General features: G+C 43.7%; 1 protein-coding gene across 1 annotated transcript in view; it reads left to right on the top strand.

The window, feature by feature from the left end:
* Window positions 1-21682, top strand: part of LOC141134344 (uncharacterized) — a 209108-nt gene that overhangs the window by 32669 nt on the left and 154757 nt on the right. Inside the window, exons 2-3 of the mRNA XM_073623915.1 lie at window positions 8200-8459; window positions 19813-19923. Coding sequence (XP_073480016.1) covers window positions 8200-8459; window positions 19813-19923 — 371 coding nt within the window. The remainder of the gene's footprint in view (window positions 1-8199; window positions 8460-19812; window positions 19924-21682) is intronic.

Here is a 21682-nt window from a genome sequence, read left to right as displayed (position 1 = left end):
AGAAATAAATAGCAAAACATGTGAAAGAAAATGCAGGTGCTAATGGGGAAGTTGTATGTGGGGAGGAAAGGACAAAAAAAAAGACAGTCGAAGTATGCTGGGGTAAAGATGATCAACTAGTGAAAGGGGTGCAAACGCACAACCCATGTGTATGGTCTGACAACAAAAACCTAAGTGTATATATGAATGCTATAAAACATCAGTTGACTGAAATTAGGGTGCCTAGCTTCAACTATATAATGAGCCGAGGCAAAAATGCAATGTTGAGGTATATTTTAACAATGGTAACCTGAAAGGGCAAATTGGGAATCGACCACAATTAAAAGAAGTACTTACATAGAGCCATTCATATGGAATGACCATATGTTCAGGGATGCATGGGATCCTGTCTTGATCAACATGCAGCCTAGGGTTATTTCTAGGGCTTCCTGAAATCCACTAATAGGCCGCAGGTGCCGACCACTCCCCCCCCACCTCCAAAATGTAGCATCCTGGCCGCTGGAAAAGCGGCCACAGCGTGACTGCCTCAGCGTGCCGGAAGGCAAAAACCCCCGACCGCTGTCGCCACTTCCACTGTAATTACATGACATCATGGCGCGGCGCACACACACGGGATACCCGCGCATGCACGTCCCGCATGTCGGAAAGTGATCCAGGGACGCCGCCGGCAAAGTGTTGCTCCCCCCAGCGGCCTAAAAAAGCTTTCCTCGGCCGCCTGAAGGAACACAGTCGGGGGACGCAGAGCCTCTGCATCCCACCACACTGCCAGGAAGCCACAAGGGGCCGGGCCCCCACCCAAAGAGACGCAAAAAGGGGCAATGGACCATCGGAATCTACAGTGGATATAATAAACAAGTTAGAATGCATAAAGTACAATGGTAATAAATGAGAAACAGCAACATGCAAAATTGACCAAAGTTAAACAATGTTGAATGGGACCCACCAGGGGTGCCCCCTCTCGCCCCTCTTGTTTGCCCTGATGTTGGAGCCCTTGTTAAATAGAATTTGACAGAACACCGATATCAGGGGTATATGTTTGAGAGAACAAGAGTATAAAGTCTCTGCGTATGCAGATGACTTACTTTTCTCGCTTACTAGTCCACAAACATCATTACCAAACCTTATGAAGGAAATGGAACGATATGGAGCTCCGTCGAATTTTAAAATATTCTATAGCAAATCAGAGGCGATGGGGGTGTCACTGTCGGACCCCATGCAAATTAGCTTAGAGAACAACTTCAAGTTCAGGTGGACAACAACCGCACTAAAATATTTAGGAACACAGATCTCCCCTAAAGTTAACAGACATTTATACCCTGAATTTCCCACCATTACTCAGGGAAGTTAGAATTTTATTAGATAGATGGAAAAAAACCACACACTCTTGGTTCGGGAGATGTAATATTCTAAAAATGAACATAGTACAAAAATTCTTGTATCTTTTCCAGGCTTTAGCTATTTTTACCCAAATGGTCTTCTTTAGTCAAATTTGAGCCGAGTTCACAAAATTTATCTGGGCAAGTAGACGCCCAAGGATTAATAGAAGTCTGCTGACGCTGTCTAAAGAGGCAGGAGGAATAGCGGCACCAGACTTATATAAATATTATCAGGCCACCCTGCTCAGTAGAATAATTGACTGGTGTAGACATGGGATTATAAATTGTGGACCACCATTGAACAACAAATAAGCCCAATTCCATTAAATAGAGCCATATGGTGCTATGCAGCCTTACCCACCATTTTAAAAACACATCCAACGATAGGCCCTACACTCCGTATAGGTTCTAGGATAATTCAGAACCCTAAATTTTCCATTCCAAAGTCACCTCTGTTTCCCATTTTGGGAAATCCAGATTTCTCGCCCGGCCTAGAGCCAGGAGTTTTTGGGAAAAAGAGAGAAAGGATGCTTTCAAGCCCAGGGCCGTCTTTTCCATTGGGCACGCTGGACAGTTGCCCGGTGGCCCCACTTGCCCGGGGGGCCCCACCTGCCCGGCGACCCCAGCCAAGCATCTAATGTGTCACCCTCGCTCCAATTTTCTGTGACCCCGCGCTCCGCCCGCCATGTCCAGTCTCAGGCCTGCCCCTGGCGCCCTGTGGGTGAAAGGGGTCATGTGCAGCAGGTGGGGCTGGCCTGTCCTCAATCGCGGGAAAGCGGGGCTGGCCTTCACTGTGAGCTGTGGCCTCTGTCTTCTTCTCCTCCTCTCCGGGTCACCGATCATGCCTCCGCCAGGGCAGGCAGTCTGGCAGTGTGACGGGCGGCGGCGCAGAGGCAGAGCAGATCGTAAAAATAAAAAAAGGTAAGAGACTCACTCGTGAGTTTTGTTGCTGGCCTGGGGGGGAAGTAGATATGGTCTGGGGAGAGGAAGCAGCCATAAAGTCAGTGTATAGTGTAATGTGTTGTGTATAGTGTATTGTGTGTGTGGTGTATAGTGTGTGTGGTGTATAGTGTATTGTGTGTAGTGTATTGGTCTGTGGGTAGAGTATTGTGTAGCGGTCAGTATGTAGTGTATTGTGTAGTGGTCTGTAGGTAGTGTAGTTTGTGTAGTAGTGGTCAGTATAGAAATCAGGTAGGGTGGTGTGGTGTGTGGAGGTCAGTGTTTAGTGCAGTGGTCTGTATAGGAATCAGGTAGGTTAGTGTGGTGTGTAGTGTAGTGTAGTGTCAGTGGATATAGTGTAGTGTAGACAGGGCCCCAGATACTGTATTGCCCGGAGGCCTATAATGCTCTTAAGATAGCCCTGTTCAAGCCTCGCATTTTTCGATATCTAATAAATGGCCAACAATAGAAATCTTAATGCAAAAGGGAGGACAATATGAAATACCTTTCTGGCAGGCACGACAGATAAGACACTTTCTGGAAACACTGGGACCGACGGAAAGTTATGGACGACCATGCACAAAATTTGAGATATATTGCGAGGAGAAGGAGCCCCTCCCCCATACTATATCTGAGTTGCATACTTTGTTGACAGCACCTCCAGAGGATTTTATAATGACAAGTCTGGGTAAGTGGGAGAAAGATTTGGATCAAACTTTCACACCACAACAACGTCAGAAAATAATACATATGACACTAGAATCGTCCAGGTGTACTAAGATACAGGAGCCGAATTATAAACTTTTAACACGCTGGTATTATACTCACTCGTCAATACTGAACAAACTCTTCCTAGACACCTCAGATGGTTGCTGGAGAGGCTGCCAAGAACGAGGTACTATATCTCATATTTTTTGGTCGTGTCCAGTAATTAGACAGTTCTGGCAAGAAGTACAGAGAATTGCTCAATTATTTACTGAATATCATATCCCTGAGGACCTGGCTTTTTTCCTATTACAATGTTCACAAATCCCAATTGAGAAATATAAGAATTCGGTGGTAAGCCACTTGGTGAATGCAGCAAAAAAATCTGCATTCCAGTGTGTTGGAAGGAGCCAAGAGCACCCCAAATTTCTATGTGGCTTAATAAAGTTAAAAGAATTGGAATAATGGAAAATCTGATACCTTTGTCCCCGCAAAGAATGGAACATACTTCCCAAATATGGGCTCCCTGGGAGATATTCTTACAAATGGAGGAGGGGAAAAGGTTGATTGGTGAGGAGCAAGGGGAGCAGGACATGTAGGAAGGCTAACTTGAGGGATATAGTTAAATGATCCTGAACCCCTTTCAAACTGGGAGGCCATTAGGGGGGGAGGGTTCCTTTTTTTTTTTTTTCTCTCTGTTGCTCTTTTCTGAGGCCCTTTTAGGGCTCCGGGCCACAGAATAGGGAGAGATAAAGGGGAATTTGTCTTTGTCCTGTATGTATAAAAATATAAAAATAACAGGAAAGCAGACCCTAGATTAGGATATTATGCTTTGGTTTGACATTTGTTTGTAAAATGAAGAATCAAGGAAGTGGTACACCATTGTAAATTTATTTCTGTATTCCTGCAAAAAAATAAAGAATTAAAAAAAAAAAAAGGAATCTGCAAAATATGAGATGAAAAGAGGCGTATGACATGCTGATACATGTAGAATAGAATAAGAAATAAATAGCAAAACATGTGAAAGAAAACGCAGGTGCTAATGGGGAAGTTGTATGTGGGGAGGAAAGGACAAACAAAAAAAAAAAAGACAGTCGAAGTATGCTGAGGTAAAGATGATCAACTAGTGAAAGGGGTACAAATGCACAACCCATGTGTATGGTTTGACAACAAAAACCTAAGTGTATATATGAATGCTATAAAACATCAGTTGACTGAAATTAGGGTGCCTAGCTTCAACTATATAATGAGCCGAAGCAAAAATGCAATGTTGAGGTATATTTTAACAATGGTAACTTGAAAGGGCAAATTGGAAATCGACCATAATTAAAAGAAGTACTTACATAGAGCCATTTATATGGAATGACCATAGGTTCAGGGATGCATGGGATCCTGTCTTGATCAACATGCAGCCTAGGGTTATTTGTAGGGCTTCCTGAAATCCACTAATAGGCCGCAGGTGCCGACCCCACCCCCCACCTCCAAGATGTAGCATTCTGGCCGCTGGAAAAGCGGCCACAGCATGACTGCCTCGGCGTCCCAGGAAGGCAAAAAGCCCTGCCCGGCATTGCCACTTCTGCTGTAATTACGTGACATTGCGGCGCGGCGCACACACACGGGATACCCACGCATGCACGTCCCACATGTCCGAAAGTGATCCAGGGATGCCGCCGGCAAAGTGTTGCTCCCTCCAACGGCTAAAAAAAGCTTTCCTTGGCCACCTGTAGGAACATAGTCGGGGAACGCAGAGCCTCTGCATCCCCCCACCCTGCTGGGAAGCCACAAGGGGCCGGGCCCCCCGCCTAAAGAGAAACGAAAAAGGGCAATGGACCATTGGAATCTACAGTGGATATAATAAACAAGTTAGAGTACAATGGCAATAAATGAGAAACAACAACATGCAAAATGGACCAAAGTTAAACAATGTTTCAATCTTTTCATTTTTATTCTCTATGGTCATATCTTGTGCATTACTAGAGACCTAACTAATTTTACCTAGCTCTCATGTGTCAGGGGGGAAGGGTCTTTAACCACCCAAAAGAAATGTAGCAAATGGAAAGACACATACAGGAGAGACAGCTGCACACCCCAAAACAATTTGTGTATCATGGGAAGGTTCCCCCAGGGGGCTTTGAAACAGCAATATAGGCAATTCAGAAAGGATTTATATTAAATATTTTATTGGAAACATGTAAGATCAATAACATGTTGCCATATCAAGCAGTATAAACTGGTCAAGGGATAAAACAAACATTTCACATTTACAGAAAGCAAACACAGAATTACAGCATCACATGATCATTAATCTGTTGTGATGGTGCACCGACGCGTTTTTTGGTTTGCTATAAAGAGATATATTTAGTATCTCAAAAGAAGGAAATATTCCAACATGTATTCATTTTCATATATGCAAGGTATAGTTACCACTGAAAGGTGAAAATAGATCTCTTAATGGCTCCATGTAAGTACTCCATACAAACATGGTTGATTCCTACTTTGCCTTTTCAGGTTACCATCTTTAAAATATACTTTAACACTGCATCTTTGCTTCTGTTTATTGAGTCTCTGGCTCATTATATATTTGAAGCCAGGCATCCCATTCTAGTCAACTGATGCTTTGTAGCATTTACATATACCAGGCTCATGTTGTCAGACCATATTCATGGGTTGTGCGCTTGCAACCCTTTCACTAGATCACTCTCACCACTGTCGTATTTGGCCCTTCCTTCCCTTCATACACTACCTCACTCTATACCTTTTTCCTATCACACAACACCATACTATTGTCAGAACAACATATACATACTCTATCTAATTTAATACAAATTAATTACTATAACAATATATGAACATACCTAATGAACATATGGAATCTGTTTGGCATTTAATGTTCTAGATCTTCATAAAGGAGACTTATACAAATGAACAATTGGAATCTGTCTGACATTTTGTAATATGTTAGGACTTTTTGGAATCCCCTTTTGTTGCACTGATATCATTGGGAATTTGCTGCAGGAGTTGGCTTCCCTTACCCTCTGAGGTTGTCCTCAGCGTGACTGCTTGCAAGTCGCATCGGATCGATCCTTCACGATTTTGGGACACGAATGAGTATGGACCCTTATGGGGATTATGCAATGGTTTTAAACTTCTGGTCAAGAGATCTCTTTTTGCCTTTCAGTCTTTCAGTGGTAACTATACCTTGCATATATAAAAATGAATACATGTTGGAATATTTACTTCTTTTGAGATACTAAATATATCTCTTTATAGCAAACCAAATCCCTGAAGAAGACCATATGGGTCTAAATGAGTCAGAGCACTGTGACAACAGATTAATGATCATGTGATGCTGTAATTTTGTGTTTGCTTTCTGTAAATGTGAAATGTTTGTGTTATCCCTTGACCAGTTTATACTGCTTGATACGGCAACATGTTATTGATCTTACATGTTTCCAATAAAATATTTTATATAAATCCTTTCTGAATTGCCTATATTGCTGTTTCCAAGCCCCCTGGGGGAACCTTCCCATGATACACAAATTGTTTTGGGGTGTGCAGCTGTCTCTCCTGTATGTGTCTTTCCCTTTGCTACTTTAAAATCCTTTACTCAAAAAATGGAATATGAAATCCTGAAGAATAGGTTTTTTGCAATACCTTCAAATCAGACATGCTATAAAAACACAGACCTGCTCCTATAAATTAAAATTAAATAAGTCAATAATAATTTCTTTATTAGATTCTAAGATACATAAAATAAGGACTTGTATCACAACTATATGGGGTATTCTGTAATAGATTTCAAGATTAAGTAGTTATCACACTCCTGAGAAATTATTCAAATGGAAATGAAGGGACTCCCCTCTCTGTCCTCGATGTTAGGGGCGGACCCGCAAATCTCATTCATATGTTATGGAAATGTCCCAAACTTCACCGGTACTGGTGCGGGGGTAATTGAGACTATTAACAGCTTGTTAGGAATAAAATTGCCGCTAGATCCAGGTTTATGCCTGCTAAACATGATGGAAGAATTTTGGATCCCAGATGGTGATTACCGTATTTATCGGCATATAACACGCACAGGCGTATAACACGCATCTTCATTTTAGGAGGGAGGTTTCAGGAAAAAAACTCAAATTTGAAATAAAGAGCTTTGAAGCAATATAAGGATAAGTGCCCATCAATGCAGCCTCACCATTGCCCATCTGCAGCCTGATCAATGCTGTCTACAGCCTCACAATTGCCCATCAATGCAGCTTGATCATTGCCATTGCCCATCTGCAGCCTGATCAATGCCCATATGCAGCCTCACCATTGCCATGAATGAAGCCTGATCAATGCCCATTTGCAGCCTCACCTCAGATTACTGCTGCCTCGGAGGGGACAGGGAGGAGGGCGGGGCGAGCGCTATCAGATTATATACAGTGAGAATCTCCTGTTTACTCGGCGGCCTCTTTAATACAAAGCACCGCCTCCTGGACCGGCTTCTATGATAGACAGAACACTGGTTCAATGCCGGCCCAGGAGACGGGACTTCCTATTTAAGAGGCCACTGAGTAAACAGGAGATTCTTGCTGTATGTAATCTGACAGCGCTTGTCCCACCCCTCTCCCGGTTCCCTCCTAGGCAGCCCAAATTGCAGTATCGTCGTATAAAACGCACACACTATTTTTACCCGATTTTCAGGGTGAAAAAAGTGCGTGTTATACGCCAATAAATACAGTATATTACAATATTAAGAAGCTTGTTTCAGGCATGTAAGTTAATAGCTCTAAAATGGATCTCAATATACCCCCCAACAAAGGAGGAGTGGGAGACACAAATTAGGGAAAGTTTGTTAAAAGAGAAATATGTGTTTTTGCATCGAGGCTGTTCAGGGAAGTTCGAGATCATATGGAGAAGGTGGCTGGTCGATTTTGGCCTGAATATGGAAGGAGGATTATAGCTAGTGAGGGGCTAGAGAGGAGAGGGAGAGACTTGAATTTGAATATTTTGTTTGTCTTTTTTTTTTTTTTCTTGTTCTAATCAATTTTATCTGTATCTGGATTGTATGTATGCAATGTATTGTTTATTTGAGTATGTAAAAAAACAATAAAAAAAGTTATTGGATTTAAAATAAATAAAAAAAATCATTCAGCTGCATCTCTCATTGAGATGTCACTCATCTCATCTTTTATTGCAGAGAACATCGGAGACACTCAAGCTGTCACACCAAGACCGACTACTATGCAGAAAATAACAACTCCGCAGTGTGATCATTGTCCAAAAAAGACCAAACACCCCACCACACATCATACCACTGTCCTATACACCGATCATACCACACAAGGACCGTCTCCTCCACCCAAACCCATAGAATACATTGTGGTTGGCGAATCAGGAGTCTGTCTAAGAATGAAGGCTATCTTCATAGTAATGCTGAACATCACCAAGATCAGAAATGTAAGTTGGTTCCCATAGATTAGCAATTTAATGGAAGCCTTGAGCATGATCTAGAAGTTGTGGGGGCTGAAGAGCCAATGTCAATGAGGAACATCCATTTCAATTGTGCAAGTTATGATTGGTCTAGATTATCCAATCAAATCCCATGATTATCAGATGAATGATTATATGACATCCTATTATGAGGTCACAGACAGAGCTGCCAGCAAAGGGCAATGGCCATAAATTTTACAACAGTGGGCTTTATTAATTGGTTGTATCAGTAGCAATTCTCAAACTCTTATCAGATAATAGCAACAGTTTCTCACAAAAGTAAGTACACCCCTCACATTTTTGTAAATATTTTATTCAATCTTTTCATGTGACAACACAGAAGAAATGACACTTGTCTACAATGAAAAGTAGTGAGTGTACAGCTTGTATAACAGTGTAAATTTGCTGTCCCCTCAAAATAACTCAACACACAGCCATTAGTGTCTAAACCGCTGGCAACAGTGAGTACACCCCTAAGTGAAAATGTCCAAACTGGGCCCAATTAGCCATTTTCCCTCCCCTGTGTCATGTGACTCGTTAGTGTTACAAGGTCTCAGGTGTGAATAGGGAGCAGGTGTGTTAAATTTGGTGTTATCACTATCACTCTCTCTCATACTGGTCACTGGAAGTTCAACATGGCACCTCATGGCAAAGAACTGTCTGAGGATCTCAAATATAAGAATTTTTGCTCTACATAAAGATGTCCTGGGCTATAAGAAGATTGCCAAGACCCTGAAACTGAGCCGCAGCACGGTGGCCAAGACCATACAGCGGTTTAGACATTAATGGTTGTGTGTTGAGTTATTTTGAGGGGACAGCAAATTTACACTGTTATACAAGCTGTACACTCACTACTTTACATTGTAGACAAGTGTCATTTCTTCAGTGTTGTCACATGAAAAGATAGAATAGAATATTTACATAAATGTGAAGGGTGTACTCACTTTTGTGAGATACTATATAATGCAACAGCTAAAGGAAGGGACATATGAAATCTGGAATCATTGCAGCAATTGGACATCACACTGTTGTTGAGTCTTTTCTTAGGTATTACAATTCATTTAGCTCTGTCATTTCTCTTTTGTTGTCAGGTTGCAGTAACAATCCCCGGCTCTTCTCAGATCATAGTTATAATTATACAAAAGCTATTAGAGGTCATAAGGAATTTGGAAACATTCCAATAAATGGACATCACACTGTTGCTGGATGTATGAATTAGGTGACAGGTCACTCCAGTTATCTCTGAGAATTAACCACTTGCCGATCACCTTCCACATATGTACTGTGGCAGGTCGGCGCTATTGCGCAAAACGATGTATCTGTACATCATTTTGTGCAATAGACACTGGGAGCGCTTGTGCATTGATTGGACAGAGGGGGAGCCAATCAGCAGGTCCGGCAGGCCTGATGTCCGCCCGCCTCCCACGATCATTCCCCAGAGAGGTAGAACAGCGATCTGCCTAGGTAAACATGGCAGATCGCCGTTCTGACAGGTGAGATGATAAGCAGGAACAACAATCTCTGTCTTCATGCAGTCAGACCATCCCCCACAAAGTTAGCAAACACCCCCTAGGGACACACTTAACCCTTTTATTGCCCCTGATGTTAACCCCCTTCCCTGCCATGGTCATTAGTACAGTGACAGTGCATATTTTTAGCACTGATCACTGTATTAGTATCACTGGTTCTCAAAAAAGTGTCACAAGTGTCAGGTGTCTGGTTTGTCCACCACAATGTCACAGCCCCTCTAGAAATCACTGACTGCCACCATTACTAGTAAAAAAAATAAAAAAACATAAAAATGCCATAAATATATCCCATATTTTGTAGACAATATAACTTTTGCACAAAACAATCAATATACACTTATTGGGATTTTTTTTTTACCAAAAATATATAGCAGAATACATATTGGTGTAAACTGACGAAGAAATTTGATTTTTGGCATTTTTTTATTGGATGTGTTTTATAGCAAAAAGTAAAATATTTTTATTTATTTTTTTTCAAAATTGTCGCTCTTTTTTTGTTTATAGTGTAAACAAATAAAAACCGCAGAGGTGATCAAATACCACCAAAAGAAAGCTCTATTTGTGGGAAAAAAAGGACGTCAATTTTGTTTGGGTACAATGTTGCAATTGTCAGTTAAAATAACGCAGTGCAAAAAATGACCTGGTAATTGAGGGGGTAAAACCTGCTGGGGCTGAAGTGGTTACACATCACAGGGAGATGGTATTACTCCTGGTTGGTCCTAGATACACTCACCAGTCACTGGAGATGTATCCAGCAATGGGGTCTATCTATTGGCCAGAAATTCTCCAACAATTCATACAAAGGCTGCACAACCACTAATCCCACTTTTCACTCAACTTTATTATACAATGTTCATTCCATCTTTCCAATCTCTGCATCTTCTGATGCATTTCACCCTCTAATTCAGGGCTTAGTTATGGAGACAAAGGAGCCTTTTCTGTCTCTTTCTTGTTCAGAGGGAAAAGTAGAGTACTATAATTTTGGCTGAAAGGTGGCTGAAATGGTAAAAAGGTACTAAATAGTGATTTAAATCTTCCAGTATTAATTTTGAATATGAATTGTGTTCTTTTTTTTAACAAGAAAAGAAATGTTTATTTGATTTTTACAATACAAGCGATGTAAATGCACAGTTGTGAAATACTGTTACATAGATTGTCACAGAACCAATGAGCGAAATCTTAAAACAGGAGAAAGAAGTACAGAGTAATTGAATTACATCACATTAGGAGATGAGATCTGAGGTAGTAATTTCCAGCAGTATTATTTGAGGAGATCTTAAAGGCGGGGGGGAGGGGAGGGCGGGGACTTGGAGGGAAAGGAAGGGGAGGAAAGGAAAGGGGGGGGAGAGGGGGGAGGGGGAGAGGGGGAGGGGGGGCCGGAGGGAGGATCTCATCCATCCTATTAAGTTCATAGAGCTCAAACAATGATTAGGCATTCAAAAGGTAAAAAATGGTGGCAAACTATTGTGGGGCGGGTCCAACATCAATATCTCGGTGATCATCCTCCACCTCTGTGCCCCATGCATCTATCCATCCCGACCATATATTATCAAATTTGGCAGGACAGTTTCGATTGGCATATGTAAGTTTATATATTGGTAACACCGAGTTCAATTTAAGGCACCATGAGGATACCCTGGGTGGGGCATTGTCCTTCCAGTGGAAGAATATCTCTCTAAAAGCATGAAATGTGGCATAGTTCAAAAAATAGTCTAGTATATTTGCCTCTTACCCTAGAGTCAAAAACATTGAGCAGCATCATTTTGGGGTCTATTCCCAGCTCCAGAGAGGTAACCTGACTAAAGTTGTCAGCTATCTCCAACCAATAGTCTCTGAGGCAGGGACAGGACCATATCATATGAAAGAAGGTGGCGGAACTCTGACCACATCTAGGACAGGCCACCCGGACATTAGGATTCATAATAGTTAACCGCTTTGGAGTGTAGGCTCTGTGGAGGAACTTGACCTGCATGTCCGAATATGCCCGAAATCATATTAGTGACAAAGGATGACACACATGACTACCACTCCTCCTCTGACAGATCTGGGATGTCCAGTCTCCATCTATCGTGGGTTTTTTCAAAGGAGCTATGGACAGATGGAAATATAAGGAGGAGAGGGGTTTATCTATGACCTTGGCTGTGAGTAGCCCCTCCACAGAGTCTGATTTTAATATGATTTACGCTGGGAATTGTCTCCTATACGCGTGTCGAAGCTGGTAGTAATGAAACAACATCCATCCCAGCAGTGAATAGGCATGTTTAGGATCAGAAAAGGGTCTCAGTTTACCCCCCTGAACTATATGTTTCATTTTAACTATACCTTTCTTTGCCCAAACCTGGGGGTCAGGTACGGTATTCATGTGTGGTAGATTAGGATTACCCCAAAGAGGAATGTGGGGAGAAAACATCTCGGGGGAGGCAAAGTGGGCCCTGGCTTTATTCCAAATATTAATGGTGGTACGCATCAGATCCATGATGCCAGGGTGAGATCTCGCCCCCCTGAACACCACGTTACTGAGAGAAGAGTATGAACCCATTATGGCTGCTTCCAATGTTACCGCTGGGTTGTCCTGCAGCTGGGGATACCACCATCTGACCGTCACCAGGACGGCCGCCCAGAAATAGATATAAAAATCTAGTGGGGACAGACCACCCTGGGTAACGGGCAGCTGAAGGGTAGTAATGGCCAGTCGCGAGGACCTACCGTTCCAAACAAAAGAAGAAATTATACTTTTTAGTTTTGCGAAGAATGAGGCCGGAGGAATTAAGGGGACATTATGAAAAAAGTATAAGAATTTCGGGAGATAAACCATTTTAATTAAATTTACCCTACTCACTGGTGATAGGGGAAGGGTCCTCCATGCTATACACTTTTGTGAAAATTTTTTTAAAAGTGGTTGAAGGTTCAGCTCATAATATGAGGACAATGGAGTCCCAATCCTTACTCCCAGATATTTGAATTCAGATGTCCAGTTTAGGGGGGTGACCCGACGCATTCAGTGAGAAAAGGAGAGATTTCCCCCAGTTAACTCTAATTCCCAAGAATGATCCGAATTCATCTATTATTTGCAGCGCCGGTGGGAGGGAGGAAATGTCTTTAAGGAAAAGGAGGGTATCATCGGCGTATAATGATATTTTGTCAGTGATCACACCGACTTGGATTCCCTTTACTGAAGAGGTGGATCTAATACGAGCTGCAATGGGTTCCATGGCTAACGCGAATAAACCCGGGGATAGTGGACAGCCCTGTCTAGTGCCTCTGGACAGGGGAAACGGCATGGACAGTGAGTTATTCGAACGTATACGGACCGTAGGATTGTGATATAGCATCTGGACCCAGCTAATGAAACGAGGGCCAAATCAGAATTTGCGGAGAACCACCCAGAGGTAGTGCCACTCAATCGAATCAAAAGCCTTTTCGGCGTCTATAGAGGTGACTACCTCTGGACCGTCCCCGCTCGCCCTAGACAAATGTGTGAGGAGACGCCGGATGTTAATGTCGGTCCAGACTGATCCGCGTGCACCAACACCATAATCACAGTGTTCAGTCGACCAGCTAACACCTTGGCCATCAGTTTGGCACCCACATTAAGGAGAGAGATAGGGTGATATGAAGAGCACTGTTCAGGAGGCTTGCCCGGTTTAAGGATGACTACTATAACTGCCTCAACAAATTCCCCTCCATGGCGTGTCGTAACACTTTTCTAAACGATGGTAATATTTCCTCTACATAAGTTTTAAAGAATTCAACAGGTATCCCATCCGGGCCTGGCGTTTTGCCATTTTGCAAGGAGGTCACAGCCCTCTGTAATTCCTCTAGTAGGATAGGATTGTCTAAAGCTTCTCTAAATGTGGATATCAGGCAAGGGAGCTCCACCCCGTCGAGATATGTTGTTAGTTCGGCATCTGTGCAAGTTATTTGAGAAGCATAGAGCTCCCGGTAGAATGACGCAAATATGTCATTAATGGAAGAGGGATCTGTTAGAATCGTCCCGTCTAAGTCATGAATGGTCGAAATAGTCACCGGGGAGGAGTTTTCCCTCGCCAGCCATGCCAGCATACTACTGGTTTTCTCCCCGTGCTCGAAAATTCTTTGAGACTGATGCAGAAATGTGGTCTTAGTAGCTGACGTTCATAGCACGAGAACACCCCGCAATGCTGCCTGAAAGTCAGAGTATGCTCTCGGAGTCCAGGACTCTGAGTACTCCTTCCCAAGCACCGCCACCTTCTCCTCAGCCCTTCGGGTCTCCTCTCTCAGATTCTTACGGATCCTACGGATATGTGACTGTAGGTTGTCCCTAGTGAAGGCTTTAAATGCGTCCCAAGGCGTGGTCAGAGATACCAATTGGTCCAAATCTTGCCAATTCTGCGCCGCCTCCGACCTATATGGTTCCAATATTCTGGAATCATACAGCCAAAATCTAGACAATCTCCAGAGATTCTCGCCCGGTGAATAAGACACGCACAGCTTCATAGCAAGTGGAGCGTGATCGGATATGCCACGGGGGAGAATGGCGATATCCCTAACCTTGGTAAAACAGCCCCCCCCCCGCGTAGGCAAGATCTATGCGTGATAGGGTCTTGTGAAAAGCCGAGTGACATGTATAGGCCCTTCGAGAGGGATTGCGCCATCTCCACACATTAGTCAGGTTAGAGGATTCTGCCCAGGAGAGCAGCTCTGAAGATGAGCCCGCTCCGGGTGAGAGTCTGTCCACCCCAGGGTCAAGGTTAAAATCTCCCAGCATCACCACATTGTCTGTAGCGTAAGTGGCAATTTTAGAGACAAGCTGATTAATTAATCTCGTGGAGGCCGGGGGGGGCAGGTACAACCCCACCACCACTAGTTCTAATCTATCTACCATAGCATGAAGGATAACAAAACGACCCTCCGGGTCTAGTACCAGCGCTAGTAGCTTGAACGGTAGACTTTTGAACTAGAATGCTGACTCCCTTAGAGTAATTGGTGTAAGTAGAGTGATATTGATGCCCCACCCAGGGCCGTCTAAGGCTCAGGAGCTTTCTGCCTGTCAAATGAGTTTCTTGTAATATACATATTTGGGGATGATAGGTTTTGAGAAATTGAAATACTAAGGACCGTTTTACAGAAGAGTTCAAGCCCCTAGTGTTCCATGAGACAATAGTACAGTCAGCCATAATCATATATTGGTACATTTTCAAGCCATGGGTCTCCACCCAAAATAAGATGCAAGGCTCGGACCACCACACAGATCAGAACGTGGCATCTCAAACATCTAGTGGAATATATGTTTACATCGCTTGTGAAAAAACAGCGTAGGAACCAAACATAACAAAATAAACCCAACCAACTCCCCCACCCCGCCAACCCCAGCCCCAACTTTGGGGTGGCTCAGGATCCCAATTTCGAACCAAGGCGGTAACGCCTGTAAAGGAGGAACATGTGCAAAATGGCATCCGCAGTTCAGCAGTTAGATCTTACATCTAGTCTCTTGCTGGAGACCAGACTAGTAAAAAAGCAGGTGCAGGCTCCCGGCAGCCGCCAGGGGTACAAACGTAAACATGAACGTTGCAAATTTAAACCAAATGCTTCGGCCATTTCAAAGGATATAAACAGAGTGGCAGTGTACAGTGTAGGTCAGGAGGCCCTGTTAGGCTCAATGTAAAAGAGAGATACATCTGTAAGGCCACTCATGGTTAAGGCAGTTAAAGGCCAGATTCCCAACCATATGGATAAGGCTGGATTCCCAATCGTATGGATAATAGTGACTGAGTATCTGTTTTCCATTCAAAGTCAATAATGGGCCTGGGTCCAAAATGTGCAAAGCTGGGGGAGGGGGAGAGGGAGAAGCAGGATACAGCCCTGAAGCCACCTTTGCAGTAGTGAGGTCTCAAAAAACCTTCTCGAGGCCTATTCGTCTGACCCTCAAGAGTTCAGAAGTAAAAAACACAACATGTAGAGGGTGCCAAAATCCAGTAGGAAGACCCAGTCCAACAGATAGGAAAAGGCACGGTACAGGAAAAACAGCAGAAATATCAGTCCGCTTAAGCGGACGGTCAAGTAGGTTACTTATCTGGGCGGGAGTGTGTCGATCCAGTCGGAGGCCTCTTCCGGGGATACAAAAAACCTCACAGACTCCCCGTCCTCCACTCTCAGCCTAGCCGGGAACAACATGCTGTATTTAATATGATGAGAACGAAGCCTCGCTCTAACAGCGTCAAAGGATTTCCTTTGCTTTTGGGTTTCCAGCAAATAATCCGGGAAAATTAGAAGCTTAGCATTTTCGAAGCGGAGTTCGCCTTGGGCTCTGGCCTCTCTCATCACAATATCTCTGTCCCGAAAATGAAGAAGTTTGAAGATGAAGGTACGGGGCGGTGCCCCCTGGGGCCTCCTGGTAGTGGGTATGTGGTGGGCCCTTTCCACAGTAAAGAATGGGGAAAATGTGCTGTAGAGAGTAGTTGTTGTAATAAATGTTCAGTGAAGGCCGTAGGATTCGTGCCCTCCGCCCCCTCAGGGAGTACCAATATGCGCAAGTTATTTCTTCTGTTGCGGTTCTCTGCATCTTCTGCGCAGGACTCGAGCATCTTTACCCTGGCTTTAAGTGTATGAATGTCGGCCCAATGGTCACGCACCATATCCTCTGCCTGGGAGACCCATTGCTCCACCTCAGATACTGTTCCCCGAAAGGCATCAAAATCCTTCCTAATAAATTCTACATTCGCCTGTATATGATTCACCTTACCGGTCAAAGTGGTTATGGCCTGTAGAACTGCTTTAAAATTGGCCGCCATGGCAGGCAGCCTGTCAGGGTCTTTGGCCTGGTTCTCCATCCTGTCAGGAGTCTTAGGCGAGGCCCCGGCTGTGGCCTTGTCTGTGATGGAGGATAACCTGAAATCTCACAGAACAGGTGTAAAGGTTTATGGAGGTATAGCAAACCTAGCATGGCCTATCAAGGTGAAGATTCAACTGGAGTTGCCCACTTTTTTGCCTACTACCCCTGTAGGGGTATCTACCTCTGGTGAGTGGGGACCCATTGGGGGAGCATTACAGTCACCATATCTGTCTTGCACCGAAGTCACCTGGTTTTGGACATTTGGGATCATATATATATATATATATATATATATATATATATATATATATATATATTTTTTTTTTTTTTTTTTTTTCTTCCTTCTTTTTACATTTTTTAATTCTTTGTTCGAGTGACATTTTTGCACATTTCTATGGTCATTTATGGTCAGTTTTTTTTTTGGCCTATTTACTGAACACTCACTATTACTAAGTATTAACTGTGGATTGCTTTTGCACATTTTTTAGGGTGCGTTTATATAATTCAGCTTCTGCATATATTAGATGTGGGGATATTTGTATATTTAATCACTCTCATTTAATGGTTTATTGATTATGTTTGCAACGGTTTTAGGTTGGTTGGATGAGGGTGGACATGCATCCCATTAACCTCTTTCTTAGGTTGCTTATCAGTCTTATTTAGACACATCTAATACACTTTCTCCACGTAATTAGGGATATATGTAATTTAATATTTTCTTTTCCATCTGTTTCGGAATTTTTCTACACGTCCACTTTCACATCACATATTTGTGATACACGATTAGTACCTTTTATAAATTTTATGGTATGGTTAAAGAATTTGGTTTATTACACACTATTTTCTTACAACCACTTAGTGCCTATATGGTAGCGCCATCACCCCATTTTTTCTTATTTATACATGCAAGTTCCCTTGGGAACCTAACAGGGGAGGCTGCAACCTTCTATCCTAAGCACGGAATCTAATATTTACCAGCCTCCTTCTTAGACTCCGGGCCACTGAGTCCATACTGCCATGAAGGTGGATTTTAGAATATTGGCCCTTGAGTGATTGGTGGCTGGACAGGTGGATACGGAGCAGGTCTGTACTACTACTTTCCTTTCCCTGACCCCCCCCCCCCTTTTTGACCTTGGAATGTCATATTGAGCTTTGGTATAGATGGGTAAAGTCCAGAGAAGTGAGCACCATTAGGAGATCCCGGTGGAGCCACCCACACAGCTGGGAAGGTGATGAGACCTCTTTTGGTTGGACACCTGTCACATGTACCGGGCTGCCAATGCTGTCACAAATTACTGGAATAAAATGTATTTTTTCTCTTCTTATGAATGTATGTCTGCTAGAGCTGCACGATTAATCGTTAAGAATCATTATTACAATTTTTTCCCCGTTGTGATCTTGACAAAGCATTTCCCAATTCTTTCTATGCAGAGAATTCTCTGCACTGCTGAAGACAACAGCTGTCAAAAGAATGGAAAAAAAAAAAGCAGGCAGTCTGCCAAGAAACACAACATTCTTTAGCAGTGGAACTTAATTATAAACATTGTAATGATTTGTCCTTTAAATCAAAAGAATAGACTTCAGTGTGTAAATGAGGGAAGTTTAACCACTTAAACACTAAACCTTATTTTGACATTCAATGGTTTCAAGTTAAAATCTTTTTTTTTGCTTTAAAATTACTTAGAACCCCCAAACATTATGTATCATTTTTTTTTAGTAGAGACCCTAGAGAGTAAAATGGTGGTTGTTGCAATATTTTATGTCACATTGTATTTGCGCAGCAGTCGTTCAAATGCAATTTTTTGGGAATAAATGACACTTTAATGAATTAAAAAAAAAAAAAAAACGAAACAATAAAGTTAGCCCAATTTTTTTTGTAAAAGGTGAAAGATTTTACGCCGTGAAAATCGTTATCTTTTTATTTAGAACAAAAAAATTGTGATTCTCATTTTGGTCATAATTGTGCGCTAAAGTCCAAAGAGTCAATGAGAGCAATTAGGATAAATGATGAGATCATGATAAAAGTTCCACAAAAGCTGCTGCTATTTTCCACACACACTTTTAGGGAGGTCTATACTGTATTTTGATTTTGAGAATTTTTCCCTTTAACCGAATTGTAAAACTTTCGTAAAAACTTTTTGTTTTGAAAAATAAAGAATACATAAAAAATATGTTTTTATTGAATATACTACTAAAGATTGCTACTATAGAAGGTTTCTCATAAAGGGGAGGTATGATAATGGAGGAGTTGGAGGAAGACGGGTGATCATTATTTTCCAATCTTTCCATCTATTAAATCTTCTGCCCTTGTTGTTGTTTTAACTTTGGATAGTAAAACATTTTTTTTCTGCCAGTAAATCCCTTATACAGCCCACTTTCAGTTTCCTGTCTGGTCATTAGCCTAGGCTTATGACATCATGCACAGCTCTCTCTCTCACTCTTGTTTTAGTTTGCCAGGAAGGGAGGATGAGTCATAAGAGGGCCAATGAGAGCTGCAGAGCTGGAGGTATGTGTCTGTGTAAATCTAGGAAGTGAACAGGCAGCAGCTTCAGCTGCCCACAGTTATAATGGTTGCAGCCAGACTCAGTGGAGGGAGATTTCTGTAGCATATTTGGCAAGTACAGAATATATAAAATAATATGCAAAGTGGTTGGAGGGAAGCTTCAGAATGGCAAAGATGTTTTTATTACAAATTATGTGAGCAGACTGCAGTTCCTTTTTAAGACAGAAAAAGGAACAATGTAACATGGATGTGTTGTACCTCTGGGATTGTAAATTGTGGGAATTCTGTACAAATTGTTGCCCCCCCTCCCCCCCCACTCCTCTCTAAATCCTGACAGAGGATAAAACACGTCAGTAAGGAGCAGAGTTTGGGGGAAGATAAAATATATATTTACACTACAAATGTTAGACAGTAAAAAATAAAAACATTTTATACTATTGTCCTGGTCATCCTCACACTGATCCTTGTGTTCTTCAGATCACAATCCCATCACCTCCAATCACAAAGGTCAATGGTGGATGTAATGACGGCAGAGCATGGCTGGACCTGAGATTTCCAGGAGGATATCTTAGACTGATATTCAGAGAGGTATGGAGGGCACAGACTGGGGGAGGGGTGTGATGGGTAGATGGGACATGGAGGGCAAAGACTGGGGGAGGGGTGTAATGTGTAGATTGGACATGGAGGGCACAGACTGGGGGAGGGGTGTGATGGGTAGATGGGACATGGAGGGCACAGACTGGGGGAGGGGTGTGATGGGTAGATGGGACATGGAGGGCACAGACTGGGGGAGGGGTGTAAAGGGTAGATGGGACAGGGAGGGCACAGACTGGGGGATGAGTGTAATGGGTAGATGTGACATGGAGGACACAGACTGGGGGAGGGGAGTAATGAGTAGATGTGACATGGAGGGCACAGACGGGGGAAGGGTGTGATAGTTAGATGGGAAATGGAGGGCACAGACGGGGGAAGGGTGTGATAGTTAGATGGGACATGGAGGGCACAGACTGATGGAGGGATGTAATGAGTAGATGGGACATGGAGGGCACAGACTGGGGGAGGGGTGCAATGGGACATGGAGGGCACAGACTGGTGGGTGGTGTAATATGTAGATGGGAAATGGAAGGCACAGACTGGGGGAGGGGTGTAATGGGTGGATGAGACATAGAGGGCACAGACTAGGGGAAAGTTGTAATGAGTGGATGTGATATGGAGGGCACAGACTGGGGGAGGGGTGTAATGGGTAGATGGGACATGGAGGGCACAGACTGGGGGAGCGGTGTAAAGGGTAGATGGGACATGGAGGGCAAAGACTGGGGGAGGGGTGTAATGAGTAGATGGGACATACAGGGCACAGACGGGGGGAAGGGTGTGATGGTTAGATAGGAATGGAGGGCACAGACTGATGGAGGGATATAATGAGTAGATGGGACAATGGAGGGCACAGACTGGGGGAGGGGTGCGATGGGTAGATGGAACATGGAGGGCACAGACTGGTGGGTGGTGTAATATGTAGATGGGACATGGAAGGCACAGACTGGGGGAGGGGTGTAATGGGTAGATGAGACATAGAGGGCACAGACTAGGGGAGAATTGTAATGAGTGGATGGGACATGGAGGGCACAGACTGGGGGAGGGGTGTAATGGGTAGATGGGACATAGAGGGCACAGACTGGGGGAGGGGTGTAATGAGTAGATGGGACATGGAGGGCACAGACTGGGGGAGGGGTGCGATGGGTAGATGGGGCATGGAGGACACAGACTGGTGGGGGGTGTAATATGTAGATGGGACATAGAGGGCACAGACTGGGGTAGGGGTGTAATGGGTAGATGGGACATGGAGGGCACAGACTGAGGGAGGGGTGTAATTAGTAGATGGGACATTCAGAGCACAGACGGGGGGAGGGGTGCCATGGGACATGGAGGGCACAGACTGGTGGGTGGTGTAATATGTAGATGGGACATGGAGGGCACAGACTGGGGGAGGGGTGCGATGGGACATGGAGGGCACAGACTGGTGGGTGGTGTAATATGTAGATGGGACATGGAGGGCACAGACTAGGGGAAAGCTGTAATGAGTGGATGGGGCATGGAGGGCACAGACTGGGGGAGGGGTGTAATGAGTAGATGGGACATGGAGGGCACAGACTGGGGGAGGGGTGTAATGGGTAGATGGGACATGGAGGGCACAGACTGGGGGAGGGATGTAATGGTTAGATGGGACATGGAGGGCACAGACTGGGGAGGGGTGTAATGGGTAGATGGGACATGGAGGGCACAGACTGGGGGAGGGGGTGTAATATGTAGATGGGACATGGAGGGCACAGACTGGGGGAGTGGTATGATG

This window comes from Aquarana catesbeiana, linkage group LG03, assembly GCF_042186555.1.
Source record: "Aquarana catesbeiana isolate 2022-GZ linkage group LG03, ASM4218655v1, whole genome shotgun sequence".
NCBI lineage: Eukaryota > Metazoa > Chordata > Amphibia > Anura > Ranidae > Aquarana > Aquarana catesbeiana.
The sequence above is the reverse complement of the archived record's forward strand: the minus strand, read 5'-3'. Positions and strand labels throughout refer to the sequence as shown.